This window comes from Lissotriton vulgaris, chromosome 3_2 (assembly GCF_964263255.1).
Source record: "Lissotriton vulgaris chromosome 3_2, aLisVul1.2, whole genome shotgun sequence".
NCBI classification, from domain to species: domain Eukaryota; kingdom Metazoa; phylum Chordata; class Amphibia; order Caudata; family Salamandridae; genus Lissotriton; species Lissotriton vulgaris.
In genome coordinates, this window is record NC_141690.1 from 25117592 (window position 1) to 25133976 (window position 16385).

At 44.6% G+C, this 16385-nt stretch overlaps 1 protein-coding gene across 1 annotated transcript in view; it reads left to right on the forward strand.

Moving 5' to 3' along the window:
* Positions 1 to 16385, forward strand: part of ARAP2 (ArfGAP with RhoGAP domain, ankyrin repeat and PH domain 2) — a 1270949-nt gene that overhangs the window by 184022 nt on the left and 1070542 nt on the right. The window contains exon 5 of the mRNA XM_086964430.1: positions 14391 to 14464. Coding sequence (XP_086820556.1) covers positions 14391 to 14464 — 74 coding nt within the window. The remainder of the gene's footprint in view (positions 1 to 14390; positions 14465 to 16385) is intronic.

Genomic DNA, 16385 nt, shown 5'->3' on the forward strand with positions numbered 1-16385 from the left:
CCTGTCGGCGGCGTTCGACACCGTTCCTCATGATGGTCTTCTCGCTAGACTTTTCGAGATAGGCCTACGGGGGACGGTGTTCGACTGGTTTTCCTCCTTCTTAGCCGGCCGCCGGCAATCGATCTGGGCCCCGCCTGATTCCGCCGTGATGCCGCCTCTGGGAGTCGGGGTCCCTCAGGGCTCTATTTTGAGCCCGACCCTCTTTAACATCATTATGACCCCATTGGCGGCGTTGGTGGAGTCGCATGGTGCCCAGATCGTATCCTACGCGGATGACACCCAGCTCCTCTTCTCTTGTAAGAGAGGAGGCGACTTTGATGGGGAGAGTATTCGGGATTGCCTTGGGGCTGTTTTTCATTGGTTCCATCTAAACAGCCTTAAGTGCAATTCCGACAAGTCCGAAGTACTCTTCTTTGGGTGCGACACAGAGCCAGATTGGCAGACTTGGTGGCCTCGGGATATGTTCCCTCCGTCCTGCTCCTCTCAGGTTGCTAAGAATCTGGGGGTGAAGATGGATAACAGGCTCACCTTGAAATCCCAGATCCTGGGGGTGTCGGGCATTTGCTTTGGTATCCTTAGGATGCTGCGGAGGTTCCTTCCTCTGTTATCCGTGGAACATAGGACGCTGACAGTCCAGGCTCTGATTGGGTCCAGGTTGGATTATTCCAACGTTCTTTACCTGGGCCTTCCAGAGTACTTGCTGCAGCGGCTTCAAGTGGTGCAGAACGCCGCTGCCAGGGCAATCTTCGGCCTTAGTAGACGCTCCAGGGCCTCGGGCCTGTTAGCAACTCTACATTGGCTTCCTATCCGCAAGAGGATCGCCTTTAAGGCGCTGACCTTGGTCTATAAAGCTCTTCACAAGGGGGGAGCTAAGTACCTCCAAAAGAGACTGGTCTTTTATCATCCGACCAGGTCTCTGAGGTCGGAATCCCTGCACCTTGCTGTTGTCCCCCGGGTAAAGAAAGCGCGCCTCGGAGGCCGCTCTTTTGGTCTGCTGGCTTCTAAGCTGTGGAACTCTTTACCACTGGCCCTGCGGGGAGCCACTAGCCTGCTGGCTTTTAGGAAAGGCCTTAAAACGTGGCTGTTCACTCAGTAGTCGGTCTTCCGGGAACCTCTGGCCCACTCTTCTTTTAGTCTTTTATCTGGTGTTATGTTAATATATTGCAGTTTTGTCTCTTTCTCCAATAAAGCGCCGGGACACTCTTTTTGAGTAGCCGTGCGCTATAGAAATAAATAAATAAATAAAAAATAAAAAAAAATAAAGGTGTCAAATACCAGTATGGTCTTCTTGGATTTAAATATTTACCACGAAGCAGGCATCCTCAAAACAGAAACTCACTTCAAACCGACGGCCAAGAACTGTCTCCTCAGATTCGACAGCTTTCATCCGCGTCATCTGAGGGAGAACTTACCCTATGGACAGTTCCTACGTTTACGTCGGAACTGCAGTGACATTGCCAGATACAAAACTCAGGCCAAGGCTCTTAGCATCAAACTGAGACAGAGAAAATATCCGGAAACTGTGATCAGTAAAGCATTAAAAAGGGCCAGAAATAACAACCGTGAGGCCCTTCTGGAGGATAATCCACGGAGTGATGATGCGAAAAAAGAACAGTTTGTGTCACCACGTATAGCCCAGTCACCAACCAAGTTACAAAATTGGTTAATAAACATTGGCGCACTTTGACAAGTGGCGGCCTAACTTTGGAGAAACCGCTTTTTGCACACAGAAGGGGTAAGAACTTGAGAGACATGCTCGTCCATACAAGACCACCCCCTCCAAAAAGGGACCAAACAAGACTGCAGGGCATACATGGTCACCATCCGTGTGGCAACTGTAACAACTGCCACCTTACTAAAAAAAGCCTGAATTTAACCTTCTCGAATGGGACACAGTGGGAGCAACGTGTATTTACAAATTGCAACAGCAAGAATGTTGTATACCTGATCACGTGCCCATGTGGAAAAGAATATGTGGGAATGACCACAAGACCTGTGAAAGTGAGATTAAATGAACACAAAAGTAACATCAGGTGTAAAAAACTCACAACAAAAATGTCAGCCCACTTCATCGAACACCAGCACTGTGTAAATGAGCTACAGTGGACTGTAATAGAACAACTACCCTCAGAGGTGGGCCTTCTGGAAAAAGAACAACGGTGGGTGTTCCGGTTGGGAACCGACACCACTGGGCTCAATGATTCCATTCCTTGGAACCTCCTAAGATAAACTCTATCCGGTCAATGCATTTGACAGCTGACGTGTATTTGGGGCCACATCCAAAACCATGAAATTTGGGGTCTTAATAGGTCGTATTGCTACCATGAAGTCATGCTCACCAGCTCTCTATACAAACAGATATGATTAATTATTTATCAGTAGGGACCATGTCTCCTGGGGTCCCCTATCACATATGTGGAGCCCTTCCATTTAATCACCTCAAAAACATGGGTCTTTTAGCCATCACACGCAATAAATTAATCTTAAATGCCCCAAACTTTAGTACACGCAATTAATTTGCTATTCTGTAAGCGCTGTACATAGGCACGGATTTCCCGGTTTTTCATCTCCGGATAACAGTGCAGCGCTTCTCCTTCACGCATGCGCGGTCGCTCCGGTTGCCGCGCATGCGTATTGGACTAGCTACTATGCGCATGCGCGTTAGGCAGTGTGAGCCGCTAGCGCAACACCGGACGCTCGGAGATTACGATCTCCGTATTTGGGCATCCCCCGGACCTCATTAACCAATCTACTACCAATAATTACCTCCAGAGAGAGTATATATAAGGGCCTTGACGCAATTAATGCTCACTTCATCGGAGCCGCGTTGAGGGAAGGCAGGCGACTAGCCATTGCAGTAACCGTGAGTTTTGGTCATTGAGAGGAGCATTTGTTTAATCGCTTTGGTGCATTTTGTACCTTGTTTCCAACTGAACCCCTGATATTAATGTTTTATAGGTCCTTTCTGATCAGAAAGGAAGGATTCCCCAATATACGCATAGGCTCATGAGGTCTTATAGTTGAGAACTTTAAGTAAGATTTATCTTTCTTTTTGTTTGCTCTCTTTCCATCTGAGCAGAGAGTAATTCTGTGTTTTGTATGCATGTCTGTGAGTACTGTGTTGTGTCCATTTGTGTTGTTTTTTTTCTCCCCAGGGTCCCATTATTTTTGGTTTAACCTTGATGTATTCAGAGAAGCTTTTTTCTTCTCCACTGGTCTGTGCATTATAGATCTATGTGTTTATTTGTGAATTTCTCTCCACAGGTTCTATCGCCAATTGGGCGCAATGACATTCACTAGAATAAAAACATAGTTAGGAATATTACACATTGTGGTAATTATTTTTAAATACACTTTTACATTCTACATGTGAGTAAGGGGAGGGTAAGTGCATAACCCTTGTCCTGAAGAATGGGGCTTTGACCTCCGAAACATGTTGACACTCTAAACAGTGGTTTTGATACCCTAATACGTATCTATCTAACCACGCCCTGCACTTCTTTTAACAATACCAGCCGGGGATTAAATTAAAAAAAAAATTCCCTCCCACGTGCCAGGTATTTTTTATCTATTCACTTTTTTTCACCTCACCTCATTCACACTTTGTTATAACACACACCCCCACACATAGTTCACCTCTAAGTGCTCCTGCGTATCCGCGAGTCGCAGCACGCCGCATCCCGTAGAGGGGTGCGAAGGCCCCGATGATGAAGCATGACACCAAGGGGCCTGTTGGTGTGTGAGGGGCATTTAAACAACACTGTGTGTTCCCCATCACTCTAGGGATCACTATCACTTTGAGTGGATTCCACTTTGTCTGTAAGGTTGGTGCAGTTTCGCCAGAGGTTAAGAAAATGCCAATAATGGAGATTGTCACATAGGTGACGCGGATGAAAGCTGTCATACAGCAGCAGACAGTTTTTTGATGTTGGTTTAAAATGTCTAGCGGTCTTCAATGATCCCCCTTCAGGGTATATATTCAGGTCCAGGAACACCAGTTGGTCCCGGAGGCGGTGCTGGTAAATTTAAGGAAGGAGTTTTTCTGATTGAGCCTCTCCATAAAGCTCTCGATTGATGGAGTGTCACCCTCCCAAATGACCAGCACGTCGTCAATGTATCGCTTCAAGGTCTTAATGTTGTGCCTGAAAGGGTTGTCCTGATGGAAAATTCTGCAACTCTCCAAATGATGAACATAGAGACCAGCCAGGCTGGGAGCAAAAGTGCTCTCCATGCTGGTCCCATGCTTCTGTAAGTAGAGAGTGTTTTCATACAGAAATAATTTTTTTGTAAGGGCCAAGGCTATGCATTCCATCACCAGATTCCTTGATGTTTGGTACTCCCATTGATTAGAGAAGAGAATCTCCTCAATGATGTTGATTGTCTCATCGTGGGGCAGGCTGGTGTACAAGCTCTCCACGTCGAGCCCAGGAGTATCTGTCTCTCAGGGTCGAAGGTTAGATTCTGTAGCAGCTGCAGTTCTGCTTTTGTGTCTCTTCAGTAGGTGTCAGTCATCTGAACCAGAGGGCGTAGGAAAGCGTCCACAAATTTGGACAGAGGTTTCAAAATTGAGCCTATGCCTGAGACTATTGGTTGCCCCTGTGGATGTGCCAGGTCTTTGTGTATTTTGGGAATGGTGTAGAAATGAAGGGTCCTGGGTGATTTCTGGATCAGAAATTCAGCTTCCTTCATTGACACCCAGTTGTGTGCTAGAGCTTCTTCCACCATTTCCGTGATCTGGATCCATAAGGATTCAGTGGGGTCTTCCTGTAGAACAGCGCAGTTTCTCCTGTCTCCCAGAAGTCTCCTGCATTCATTGTCGTAGGCCGCTGACGTCTGTATCACTATTGCCCCACAGCAGTCAGCAGGTTTTATAGTGATCTTTTTGTTATTTGATAGTTGTTGAATGGCTTTTTTCTCTAGTTTGGTGGTGTTTTGAAAGGGAGTGTGGCTTTCCTTGGTCATTTTTCCTAGGTCTTCCATCACTGCTTTTTCAAAGGCCAGAATTTCAACCGGTAGGGTGGAATCTGGTGGAGTGAAAGATGATTTCAGTCTTAAGCCTGTGTCCGTTGATTCAAAGGTGGTGGTGCTCTTATCCTTAAAGAAGGCCCATAGCTTCAGTTTCCTCATAAATTCTTGCATCTCTGCATGGATCTTAAATGTATCCAGCCAGATGGTAGGTATAAATCCCAGGCCTTTTTCTAGGACTCTCCTCTGGGTTTCCATTAATTCATGTGCTGTGATATTCACCACTAGTTGCCCCTCTTGCTGGTTGACGCCTGGTTGTTGACTGAGCCTGTCATGCTCCTTATAGAGATGTGGGGGTCCTCTGCTTCTTCCACTGTCCAGTGCACATTATTGCCTCTCCTGTTCCTGCCCCATCGGGGTCCCGGGTGTGATCCTAAAAAAGGCGGTGGCCCATAATAGTTATAATCATAGTCGGGTGCCCATTGTTGGTATGGACCCCCCATCGGAGGAGGTCCGAATGGGTATTGTTGAAAAGCCGGGGAGACTTGGTAACCGCCCAATCCTCTCCGTCTGGGATTATACGATCTTTGGTATTGCGGACCTCCTCTCTGATTCCTGAAGGTGTTCGTCCTGCTGGAATTGGAACCGTTGGAACGGGTATCTGAGGTATCCCTATCCAGGTCATTGTTAAAGTCTTTTGGTAAATAGTCATCCCTTGTGTATGGGTAGGCGCTCTCATGGGTTGTATTTGTATAGCGTATGTGTTGTATTTGTATAGCGCGAACAGTAACCCGTAAGCATCCCGGCGCTTGTACTCCTACCACAAGGGAACCCCTCCTGGCTTTTCCTTGTGAGGTGTCCACTCCTGGGCATCCCATGGTGAAACCAGGCATCCCTTGTGTATCGGGGGCCGTTGTGGAGACTAAGCAAGCTATTGCCCAGAGTTGCAGCGTGGGGCCCATGCTTAGATTCGGCACTGAGGCGAGAATATCTGGTCAGAGGAATTTAAGCCCGATCCCGCCGAGGCGGGAATCGAACCCTGGTCCCTGGCCAGTGCTCTGCATCAAGGTCTGCGCTCTAACCATTGAGCCACACTTCTCCACTCATGGGTAAAATGTTCCTTGTCCTTCTTAAGTTTGTTGAATTTACTTTCAGCAGGATTACCACAACTCGAGCCAAGTGAGTACCCTATGCATCACTGAATTTGCATTCATTCTCCTTACAGAATGCAATTAAGCACAGGGTCCCCTCCGTTTTTGAAGGCTCATGATGCCATTGGCTTCTATATAGCAAGTATGCAATCTATCTACCTTTTTATTCCCAATTTAAAAACTTCTTTTGCCAAATCCATGGATGTACTGCTATTTGAATAGACTTGTATAGAGTGTGTGTTTTATGTTAAGTGTTGTATATGTCTAGTATCTGTCCCCTTTATTTCAGGGCACTGCACTGACACTGATACGCTTATAGTTACGTCTAGACACTGTGTATTTCACCTTTACAGGTCCGATCTTCACTTTCCACTCACCTAATGTTCCATTTGCACTTTTGTGTTCTTTTACAGATCAACATTTAAGGTATTACCTTGTTCCAGTCCATTTGACCACAGTAGGCACATTTGGCTACATGTGCACATCAATTCTACACATAATATTCCTTATGTAAAGATGGTATTAGACTGTCGCATGTGAGTAGGGTAGGGGTCTGTGCACCCATCCTGAAGAAGCTTGTGGCTTCAAAACATGTCGACGCACCCAGGAGATTATGTACATTAAATACACCAAACCTCCACCTCACTATTTTTAACAATACCAGCATGGAGGTATATTAAAAATCTTTTTACTCCTCACTTGCCAGGTATTTTTTATTAACTCACTCACCATCCACTCCTGACCCTGCCACTCACAACCCTCTCACACTAGACATAGTGATTACATCAGTGCTCCCGTGTACCCGCTGGCTAGTAGCATGCCGCGTTCCGTAGAGGGGCGCAAAGACCCCTATGATGAAGCATGACACCAAGGGTCTTTTTGGTGTGTGAGGGGTATTTAAAGAATACAACGTACTTCCAACCATTGTAGGAAATGCATCCAACCCCAGACCATTTGCTTTTTTTTGCCTATCTTGTGTGGGTGGATTCCACTTGTTTATAAATTACAGTTGAGGGGATTGAATCCACTCCCTGTGTCCATGTGGACATGTTCCCTCTTCATTCCCTCCTTTGATATGTATAGTAATTTGAACCTCCCAGACCCTGCTACACGTAGGGTCATCGATCTGCTCGTAGAACTGGTCTGAGAGTGGAAGGTCTTTAAAGTGGTCGTGTAGAAAGAGATACCACTCTGACTCCAAAATAATGGAGGAAGCTACCTTGGGGGACACGCCCATAGGCCATTTATGGTGTGCTAGAACCTAGCAGAATTGCTGGTGGTTATGTCATATAGTAGTTTGGCCCAGAATTATTTCCAGGTATTCCTTCGATGTTCACGTTTAGTGTCTTCAATTGTCTACGCACCGCTTTTAATTTGCTTATGGTATTTGAATCCATTGGTATACAGGTGGAACTTGGTTGGGTGCGGACGTTAATATTACTTACTTGATGCTGCCGGCCGCCTTGCACCTCAGTGCTTCTCTGCTTCCTACTCCCAGCAATCCCTGGGACAGCATCAGAGACTCCCCATTAAATACCCGTGCTGCACTCATGAGAGCAGCATGGTGATTGGCGTGAGGGGCTGGTTTTATGCATGCTCGGGCATGGGGAGTCTGTACTGTTTCTCCAACCCAGCTATCCAACGCAGTTAGGTTGGAGAAAGCTAACTGTGCCTGTCAATTTGGCTGGACTAAGATGGCCACCAAACCGACATGCGCACTTAGCAGTGCACATCACTCTACCCCATCTGCCATGGCACAGCCTGGCCCCGCCCCTCCCTACACACACTGGTTCAGCCAACAGCTTAAAAATAAAATATTGTTTTATTTTTCAGCTACTGGCTCTGAGCCAGTGGGACAACGCTCCTCCGACAGTGCGGAGGAGCCACCGCTATAGTGGTTATGCATTAGCCTTTAAAAGTGGAAAAAGTGCAAGCAGGGCAAACCAAAAATCAAACGCTGGCTAGGCCTTGTTTTCCTCTGGAAACTTTGTTGCCCATTCTGGTCCTTTAAAAATGAGAAATATGTAAGTATGGGCGCAAAATCCATTCCACTCGCGGATTTTGCGGATTTTCGGCAAATTCGCAATCCGTGAATTCCCACGATTTTGCCGAAAATTCGCGAATCCGCGAGCGGAACGGATCCGGGGAGCAAAAGTTCAAGCTTCAAGCTTGTAACTATTTTAGAATGGCACCGGCAAGCTGCCAGCGCCATTCTAAAATAGTTACTAAGTTAGCATCAACAGGAAGCACTAATAGAAGCAGGTGCTCGAGTTTAACTGAATTCGAGCACCTGCTTTATTTTATCTATTAGTGCTTCCTGATGAAGCTAACTTAGTAACTATTTTAGGATGGCGCTGGCAGCTTGCCAGCGCCATTCTAAAATAAAACAGGAGAGGGGCAGAGGATAGAAGGGCACAACAACGAGTATGGAAGAGGGCAGAAGGGCACAACAACAAGTGGGGCAGAGGGCAGAAGGGCACAACAACGAGTGGGGCAGAGGGCAGAATGGTACAACAACGAGTGGGGCAGAGGGCAGAATGGCACAAAAATGAGTGGGGCAGAGGGCAGAAGGGCACAAAAACGAGTGGGGCAAAACGAGTGGGGCAGAGGGCAGAATGGCTCAAAAAACGAGTGGGGCAGAGGGCAGAAGGGCACAACAACGAGCGGTCTCGCACAAAAAAAACCCTGCGAACACGCAAAGTGCCCCACGAACACGCAAATCGCCCCGCGAACTCGCCGAAAAAAAAATCCGCGAATTTTGCGGATCGCAAATTCGCCAATCCACAAATTCGCAAATCACGAATTCGCAAAATTCGCCCATGCTTAGAAATATGACTGAGTGTCAATATTACTTGATGCTGCAAAAGTCACACCTTGTCTCCTACATCTCCATGGTCTTCAGATTATGTTTCTAACCGCTACCTTTTTACACCCAGGCATCTCTTTAGGTGTAGTACAGTCCTATCATAACTGGTGTTGTAGTTGTAGGGTAGTCTCATACAGGAGTCTAGAGCCTTTCAAATAAGCAGTATGTTATTCCATGTTAGGCCCTTAGGTTGCAATCACAGCAGGTAGGTCCTTTTACGACTATATTCACCCTCCAACTATAATCCATCTCCCAGACACCCCCCAACATACAGAAAACAACATTCCATGCACCACAACAGTCTTACAGCTTCCACACTTCATATTCTATAGCATGTTCACTCAGTCCATGCACACATAGAACAATCATGTCATACCTCATCATCTTGCTGTATACAAAGGACAAACTAGACATGCCACGTTTCTACATTAGCCAAATGGACCTTCTTTACTGGAATTAGCCTCTTTCTTCCTTCCCTTCTGTGTCCTTATACCAGCTGAATGGATGTCAGCCAGAATATCCTTGAAGATTGTTCCAAATCCTGTGAGCCAAAGGATTTCAGGACTCCTTTAGGCTTATCTTCACAGTGGTCTAACAGAATGCTTCTATCTACCTTCTACTTTAAATTCAGTTACAGCAGTACTACTCATCATTTAATCTTATTCCAAAATTCACACCTAATTACATTTTTGTCATCAGAATCCATAAGTTTCATTTAGATTAGTAAAGGGCATTAAAACTGATAGGTATTGAAAACTGTGCATGATTATGTGATCTGTGCTTCTCTACCACATACCCCTTGGTACTCTGCTGATGTCCATGCCCTACGTTTTATTAAACAAGCTTACAGTGCAGCATGGCACCAAAACCTCAAGCTTAGGGGGAATCAGGAGAACTGAACTCCTGGAGCAGTGGTGGCCACTCCATTAGGGCGTAGGAGCGCTGCATCACTGCTTTCTCGCAGTGCGAGAAGCAGAAAATAAAATGGTATTTTAAATGCCATTTTATCTTCCGCTTCTCACGCTGCGAGAAAGCAGAAGTCAGAGGTATGCTTGGTTGGGGACGGGTGGGAGGATATGTCTGATTGGGGGTTCGGGAGGAGTGGCTTGCACAACTCTGAGTGCAGTGACTGCTTGGTCTGCCCAAAGCAGTCTTGCACACTCTATATTTTCTCTATGTAAGCTGCCTGCAGCCTACATAGAGAAAATGGCCTCCCAACAGGTGCCCGGCTGGGCACTGTCCGGGACTCCGCACCAATCACAACGCTGTCATTGCAGCGTTGTGATTGGCTACAGGAAGGGAGGGAGGAGGGAGCATACTTGTTCCTGTTCCTGCTTTGGACCGGCCCAGGAGCAGTGTGGGACCAGGATCAGGTAAGTTTTAGTTTTATTTATATTTTAGGAACCCCGCCCCCGAGAATTGAGAGCCTGGGCTGCACATAAGGGGTTCCCGTGGTATTGGACGGATCCGCCTGCTGCCCGGTGTGCACCCGCCATGCCGGGGAAAGCTGCTCCGAGGTGCAACCGTACCACGAGGAGAGCGGGCTCGACTGCGACCACAGCTAACTTTATTCCAGGGGCATTGTTGATGATGCAGTGAGTCTCCAAACTGAATGCAAAATTATTGTTGTTTTATTCTGTTAGCGAAAATAGCCTGCATTCCATAGGGGCATCGAAAAATGAGTAAAACTGCTAACTTCACCTGAGGGGTAAAGGCGAATGAAGGGCCAAGGCCGGAGTGAATTTTGTGTGAACTGGTCAGACCACGCGCTATTAGGTCCCCCTCTCCCCTTCGCATGTCAGGCCAAGGACTTGCTCCCTGGAACAGGGCACCTGCATGGGTAAGAGAGTGTCTGTGACCGGCACTTATGCAGGGGGATCTCCTCATTCAGGCATTCATTCAGGGCATCTCCACAAGAGTCATACATTCACTCATCCATGAAACATGCACAGCTGTTGCTACATCTCATTCACTATCTGCACACACTGTTCATTCATCCATCAGATATGCACACCCAACACTACTCATTTCATTTGGACATTTACAGGCAGCCACTCCTCATTCATTTGCTCCTCCAGGTGTTCTGCACGCAGTGACTGGTTGATTCACTCATTCACTCATACAGGGGGTCTGCACACCTCTTTCTTACTGCTCATTCACATACTCAGACGAGCGATTTCAAATTCAGTCATTCCTGTGCATGGGTGTATTGTCACCGCGTTTATTAAACTTGCACCCCAATGTTGTGTTACTTTGAATGAACTGTTGTGGCTACAATGTGCATACTGTGCTCGTTTGAATGAGGTGACGTGGCTTACTGGAATTTCGTACAGCCCACATGCGCATAATATATTGGATCCAGAGCTGACCTTGTACTTATCACATATTGGCTGAGCATGGGTTCTGTAATAATGAGGTGTGTACCCACAGTATTCATCTGGTACTCTGCATAGCCTGTCACGGGAGCACTGGAATCCCCAAATGAAGGGCTCACCACACTTGGTTAATTTGTGACCTTTGTATTTTTTACTCAGTTTACTCAATAACATTTTGGCATTAACGACTTGAATTTTCAATTTGTTAAAATATGACGATTTTGTATTCCACTTTCTTAAATGTTTAATGCTGACGTGCGCTTTTTATTAATTGGTGTTTCTATTGATTGCATATTATCTGAGAATACTACACTTTTCAATGATTTTATTGTCTATGCTCGAAAAAAATTGCTAGATATTCCTTCACTCATTCAGAAGATCTGCTCACCTTTCATGCCTCCTTCTGACACGCAGCCAGGAGAGATGCGCATGAGGCATCTCTTATTCAGATATTCATCCAGGAGATATGCACATAATCCACCCCATCAACTCCTCATTTAGACATCCATCCACTATATCTGCACAGCTACCACACCGGGTGCTTTGAAAGTTCCAAGAATTTTAATTTTGTGAATCAGAGTGTCTGACTTTGTACTCTGATGTTTTTCTGCTCACTAAAGTTCTACTTACATGTTCAAAATTCACTTTAAATCTAACACAGAATAATGGAATCCAGTCAGCCTGTTGCTGTGAATAGTTGAGCTGAAGGTTTCTTGTTTTCTTTTCTGTAGCCTGAAATTTTTTTCCAGCTTCCCCCCAAACCCCCCCCCCCTCCCCCCCCCCCCCCCCTCCAAACGGCATTTCAGAAAAAAGTCATTTTGTCCAGCGGGGCACCAGAGTCTCTGGTGGCATGGGTCCCCTTATAGAGGCAACTCTGCTCTGCAGAGATTCTTTCCCTGATGACATTGAATAATTCTGAAACAAACTGTTTAAAATATGATTTTCTATATTTTATTATGAATGTAGGTGGTGTGAGAGGCTATTATTGAAAATTTTCAGAGAAATGCGGTTTGTTTCTTGCAACATCCATATAAAAAGCCTATTTTACATAAAAACAGGACCTTACATGTGAGAAATTTGAGATCATCACAGAGATTATTTGCCGTACTATTAGTGAGCATTATTGATGTTAAAACTAGAATCTAACAATTGCTTTATTAACCTTCTTGCTTTCTCAAATATGCTTGAAAATGCACCATTTGCCCGCTCTTTTATTAAAAAATTTCTTGGGGTAGAACATCCCCCGGACCACCCTTGTGACTGTCGGGCACGCTCGCTGCACTCACTCGTCACAAGCCACTCATCACAAACTTTTATGCTCACCACTTTCAAGTCTCACCAGCCACCACTGTCCTGTGGCTTAACTAACAGTAAAAGGACATGAAAACACTGTAAAAAAAACACAGCAAGAAGCAGGTTACGCAGAGACACTGAACAAATTATCTATGAAAATATGTACACGTTTTTCATTGACTGTATTTCCATAATAAAGAAAGACCTAGTGCTGCTGACTTTGCCAGTGCGTGCTGTCTGTGTGTTTGAAGGGGTTAAGAGTTTATCATCTCCATTATCATGGTAAGCATGCATAAAATACAGAATTTTGAAAGCAATTAAGTGGTCAGCCTAATTCAATATGAGAGAGATGGGCCATGCTGGTTCTTTATGAAAAAACTGGTCCAGGGTAGAGCCCATAATGTGCTTGGGAAAGGGGCTATTTGTAGGAAGTTGATGTCCGAAAAGAAGGATTTGAGGAGGGATATTTGTCTCTTCGACGTTTTCTCGCTGTAGACTCTCCCAGCAAAATCTGCAACAAAAGGAAATGGGATGATCAGTGCAAAAATAAAGGAGATTGTCAACAATAATCTTTGTGCTGCTAGGTGGATAGTGAAAGATGTCCAGCCTCATTGGTTGAGGTGCTGTTTTCACAATGATGCCGTGGAGTAAGAAGAGTTTACGAAGTTAATCCTTAGCAATTAAAGGCGCACATTGTGGTTAAAGACAATACCCCACCTTCTTTTACTTCTATTGAGGTGGAGTGTGTTGATTGTTAGTGTCGGGTTAGTGGTATGAAAGATAAGAAGAACAGGTTTCCAGGAGTGCAGCAGGTGGGATGAAAGATAAGTAGAACAGGTTTCCAGGAGTGCAGCAGGTGGGATGAAAGATAAGTAGAACAGGTTTCCGGGAGTGCAGCAGGTGGGATGAAAGATAAATAGAACAGGTTTCCGGGAGTGCAGCAGCATCGGAGCAAAGTCCTAGATGAGGAAAGCTATTAAAGTTGCATGAGACACAAAAGACTTACAGAGTAGGAGGGCAACGTTGATGTAATTTGCAGGAGATGGGCCAGTGGGTTGAGAAGTGCTAATATTTTTGAGGTTGCTTGGACAGATTGATACTTGATTTTGTTTAGGCGGTCTGTAGATTTGAGTAATAGGGTAAATTGTAGGACCTTTATCAGAGAATTCGTTAGTGCCTGGTGTGTTAGAGTTAATATGCGTAGGGATGGTTCACAGCACTGGGCTTTTCAGGAGAAGATGTGTTGAGTGACATATAACAAGTGAATGTGAGAGCAATTACTCAGAGGAGAGTGCTGGTAGGAGAAAGAGATGGAGAGTGTGGCTTGAAGGCTTTGTAACATGTCAGGCAAGTGATTCAGATTAATTTTGATGCAAGCAGTTTCTTTTTTGGGAGTAAATAAGATTTGCCACTGGTCCGTATATACATATGTGCACATGTGGCTATTTCACTGCACTATAAAAAATACTCCAATTTCTCACTAGAGCAGAGTGTTATGAATAGAGTATTCTTCTTGGTTGCTAATTCACATTTTATCGCCTAAAAAGTAATTACAAATAAAATAAAACTTTGCATCCAAACTTAGATTCTAATGGTAACTAAGGAAAAGAAAAACGTTGCATCCAAACTTGATTTCTATTGGTAAATGTAGAAAAGAGTGAAAGACGGATACTTGCAGTTTTAAGTTTTAATTAGTATGTTCAATTGACACACGCATTTATTTTTTCTATTTCTCTTCAGGATTTTGAGACTGAATTTTTTGATACTGAAAATGGGGAAATGGATGAGGAGGATGCTCTTTACAGCACAGCATGGTGAGTCATTTTCATTTCATATATATTTTCATATAAACATACAATTAATACTTCAGGTGTTTAATTAAATACACAGTTGCAAAAAAAAAGCAAATCAAAATACTTATTTAAAATCAACATCTGTGATTAGATTTTGAATTCATCAATGTGTGTAAACGACTTCTGCGTTCTTAATGTTCGAGCTTGAGTGCAAACAGTATCATTCTACCGGAAGCACATTTTAAAATCGTTGCCTTATTTGAAGGCGACATTTTAAATACGTTTGAAGTATTATTTATATTGGAGAACATTTTAGTTGGAACACAGCTTTTGGCATTCAGATTCTCGCACTAAGCAACTGCCATCACCCTGAGCAACTTACTGATGACCTAACCTGCGCCAGGCAGGTGTCAGGAAACTCATCATTCGAAATAGCATGTTCCTTTTTGTGACCGCAGTGAATCCGGTATGATGCATCTGGTTTGGCAAAGCAGCAAGTATAACTTGTTTGTTTCAATAGAGTGCCCCTGCACTCTTTCTAGGGGAAAGTACTTCAAGGTTTGCTGACTTTGTGTGAATAACGGGCATGGGCATATATATGGATAGGTGAATGCGAGAATAAGTCAAAGCTCGGAGGAATGAATGGATGAGTGAGTTTACTTACTTTCTGAAGGATGACTGAGGGCGCACCTGTCTTGATGAAGGGAAGGGAATGTGAGTAAGAGGGATATTTGGTGCAAGTGTGATGGTTGGAGGAATGCGACATGTTGGAAATGTTTATACAACATAGGGGCATGACTTTCCATCAACAGAGTAAGATGCTAGGGATATCTAATCCCGAACCCACCAAATATTTTTACAAACCACCATTTTTTTATTTACCTGGTAGTACATGCCAATGGGTGCCCATAGTATGGTAAGAATTGCAAATATTTTGCTACCAGCAAAAGAGGGGTGCCAATAGTGTGCCTGCAATTTCCACCTTTTTGCCAGGGCCAGATTTGTGCTAGGGATAGGCACCGTCATGCTATGGGCGCCACATTATAAAACCCACAGGTATGCTGAGAATTAGCACCTTAATACTAGGGCCAGACATTTGCACTAATATTTATCAGTATTCACAACATGCACATAATTACCACCCTTATGCTCATTTGCTTATCCATAGACTCCATGGAGGTATTGGTGTGCATTGAGAACCACCTGTTTAATAACCCGACCTCCACATTACTACTTCTTCTAGGCCAGTACTGTGGTTCTTGGTATGGAAGAGAATACTGGTTAGATAAGGAGCTGCATTCTTATCGTTGCAGTCTCGCTCGATGTCGCTTTTGCTGTCTAAATCATAGCCACCATTTTACTTGGAGTTAAGGCCCCCACCTAACTAACTCACTCTGACATAACACAACGCTTCCTTGAGCAAAAATCCTGCCTGGGCTTCCTAGCAATTTTCATTGCCTTTCTTTTCAAAGTTCTATCTATTTGACGAGGTACTATGTCCCGCTTGAAGTTTGATGCCGCCTGCTGATCTCTACCACTTTATGTCCTCCTCTGACTACAATACACTTAGCAGCTATTGCTAGCTGCTTGGGATCAGCTTTCTGCAAGGCAGTAAGGAACAGCTCGAATTGCTTTAAACACTTAGTCCTCAGTTGCTCTGATAGAAAGAGGTATTACAACATACTTTAATCCACTGCCTTCAGAAATGTAAATCATTCATCACAGTTTCTTTTTGCACTGTACTGCCAGGTCTCAAAACATATACATATACTCTTACTATGGTTCAAAGTTGTGCCTATTATGGTGAGGTGCTGAGGTCATCCTATACCTCCTACTAAAAACGTTCTGTATGTTTTCTTATTACAGTGTGTTCAGATTGTTTTATCCTGCTGATGCCACCAGTTTGAGGCCTTCTCTTGGAGACCTCTAGCTGTCATTGGTT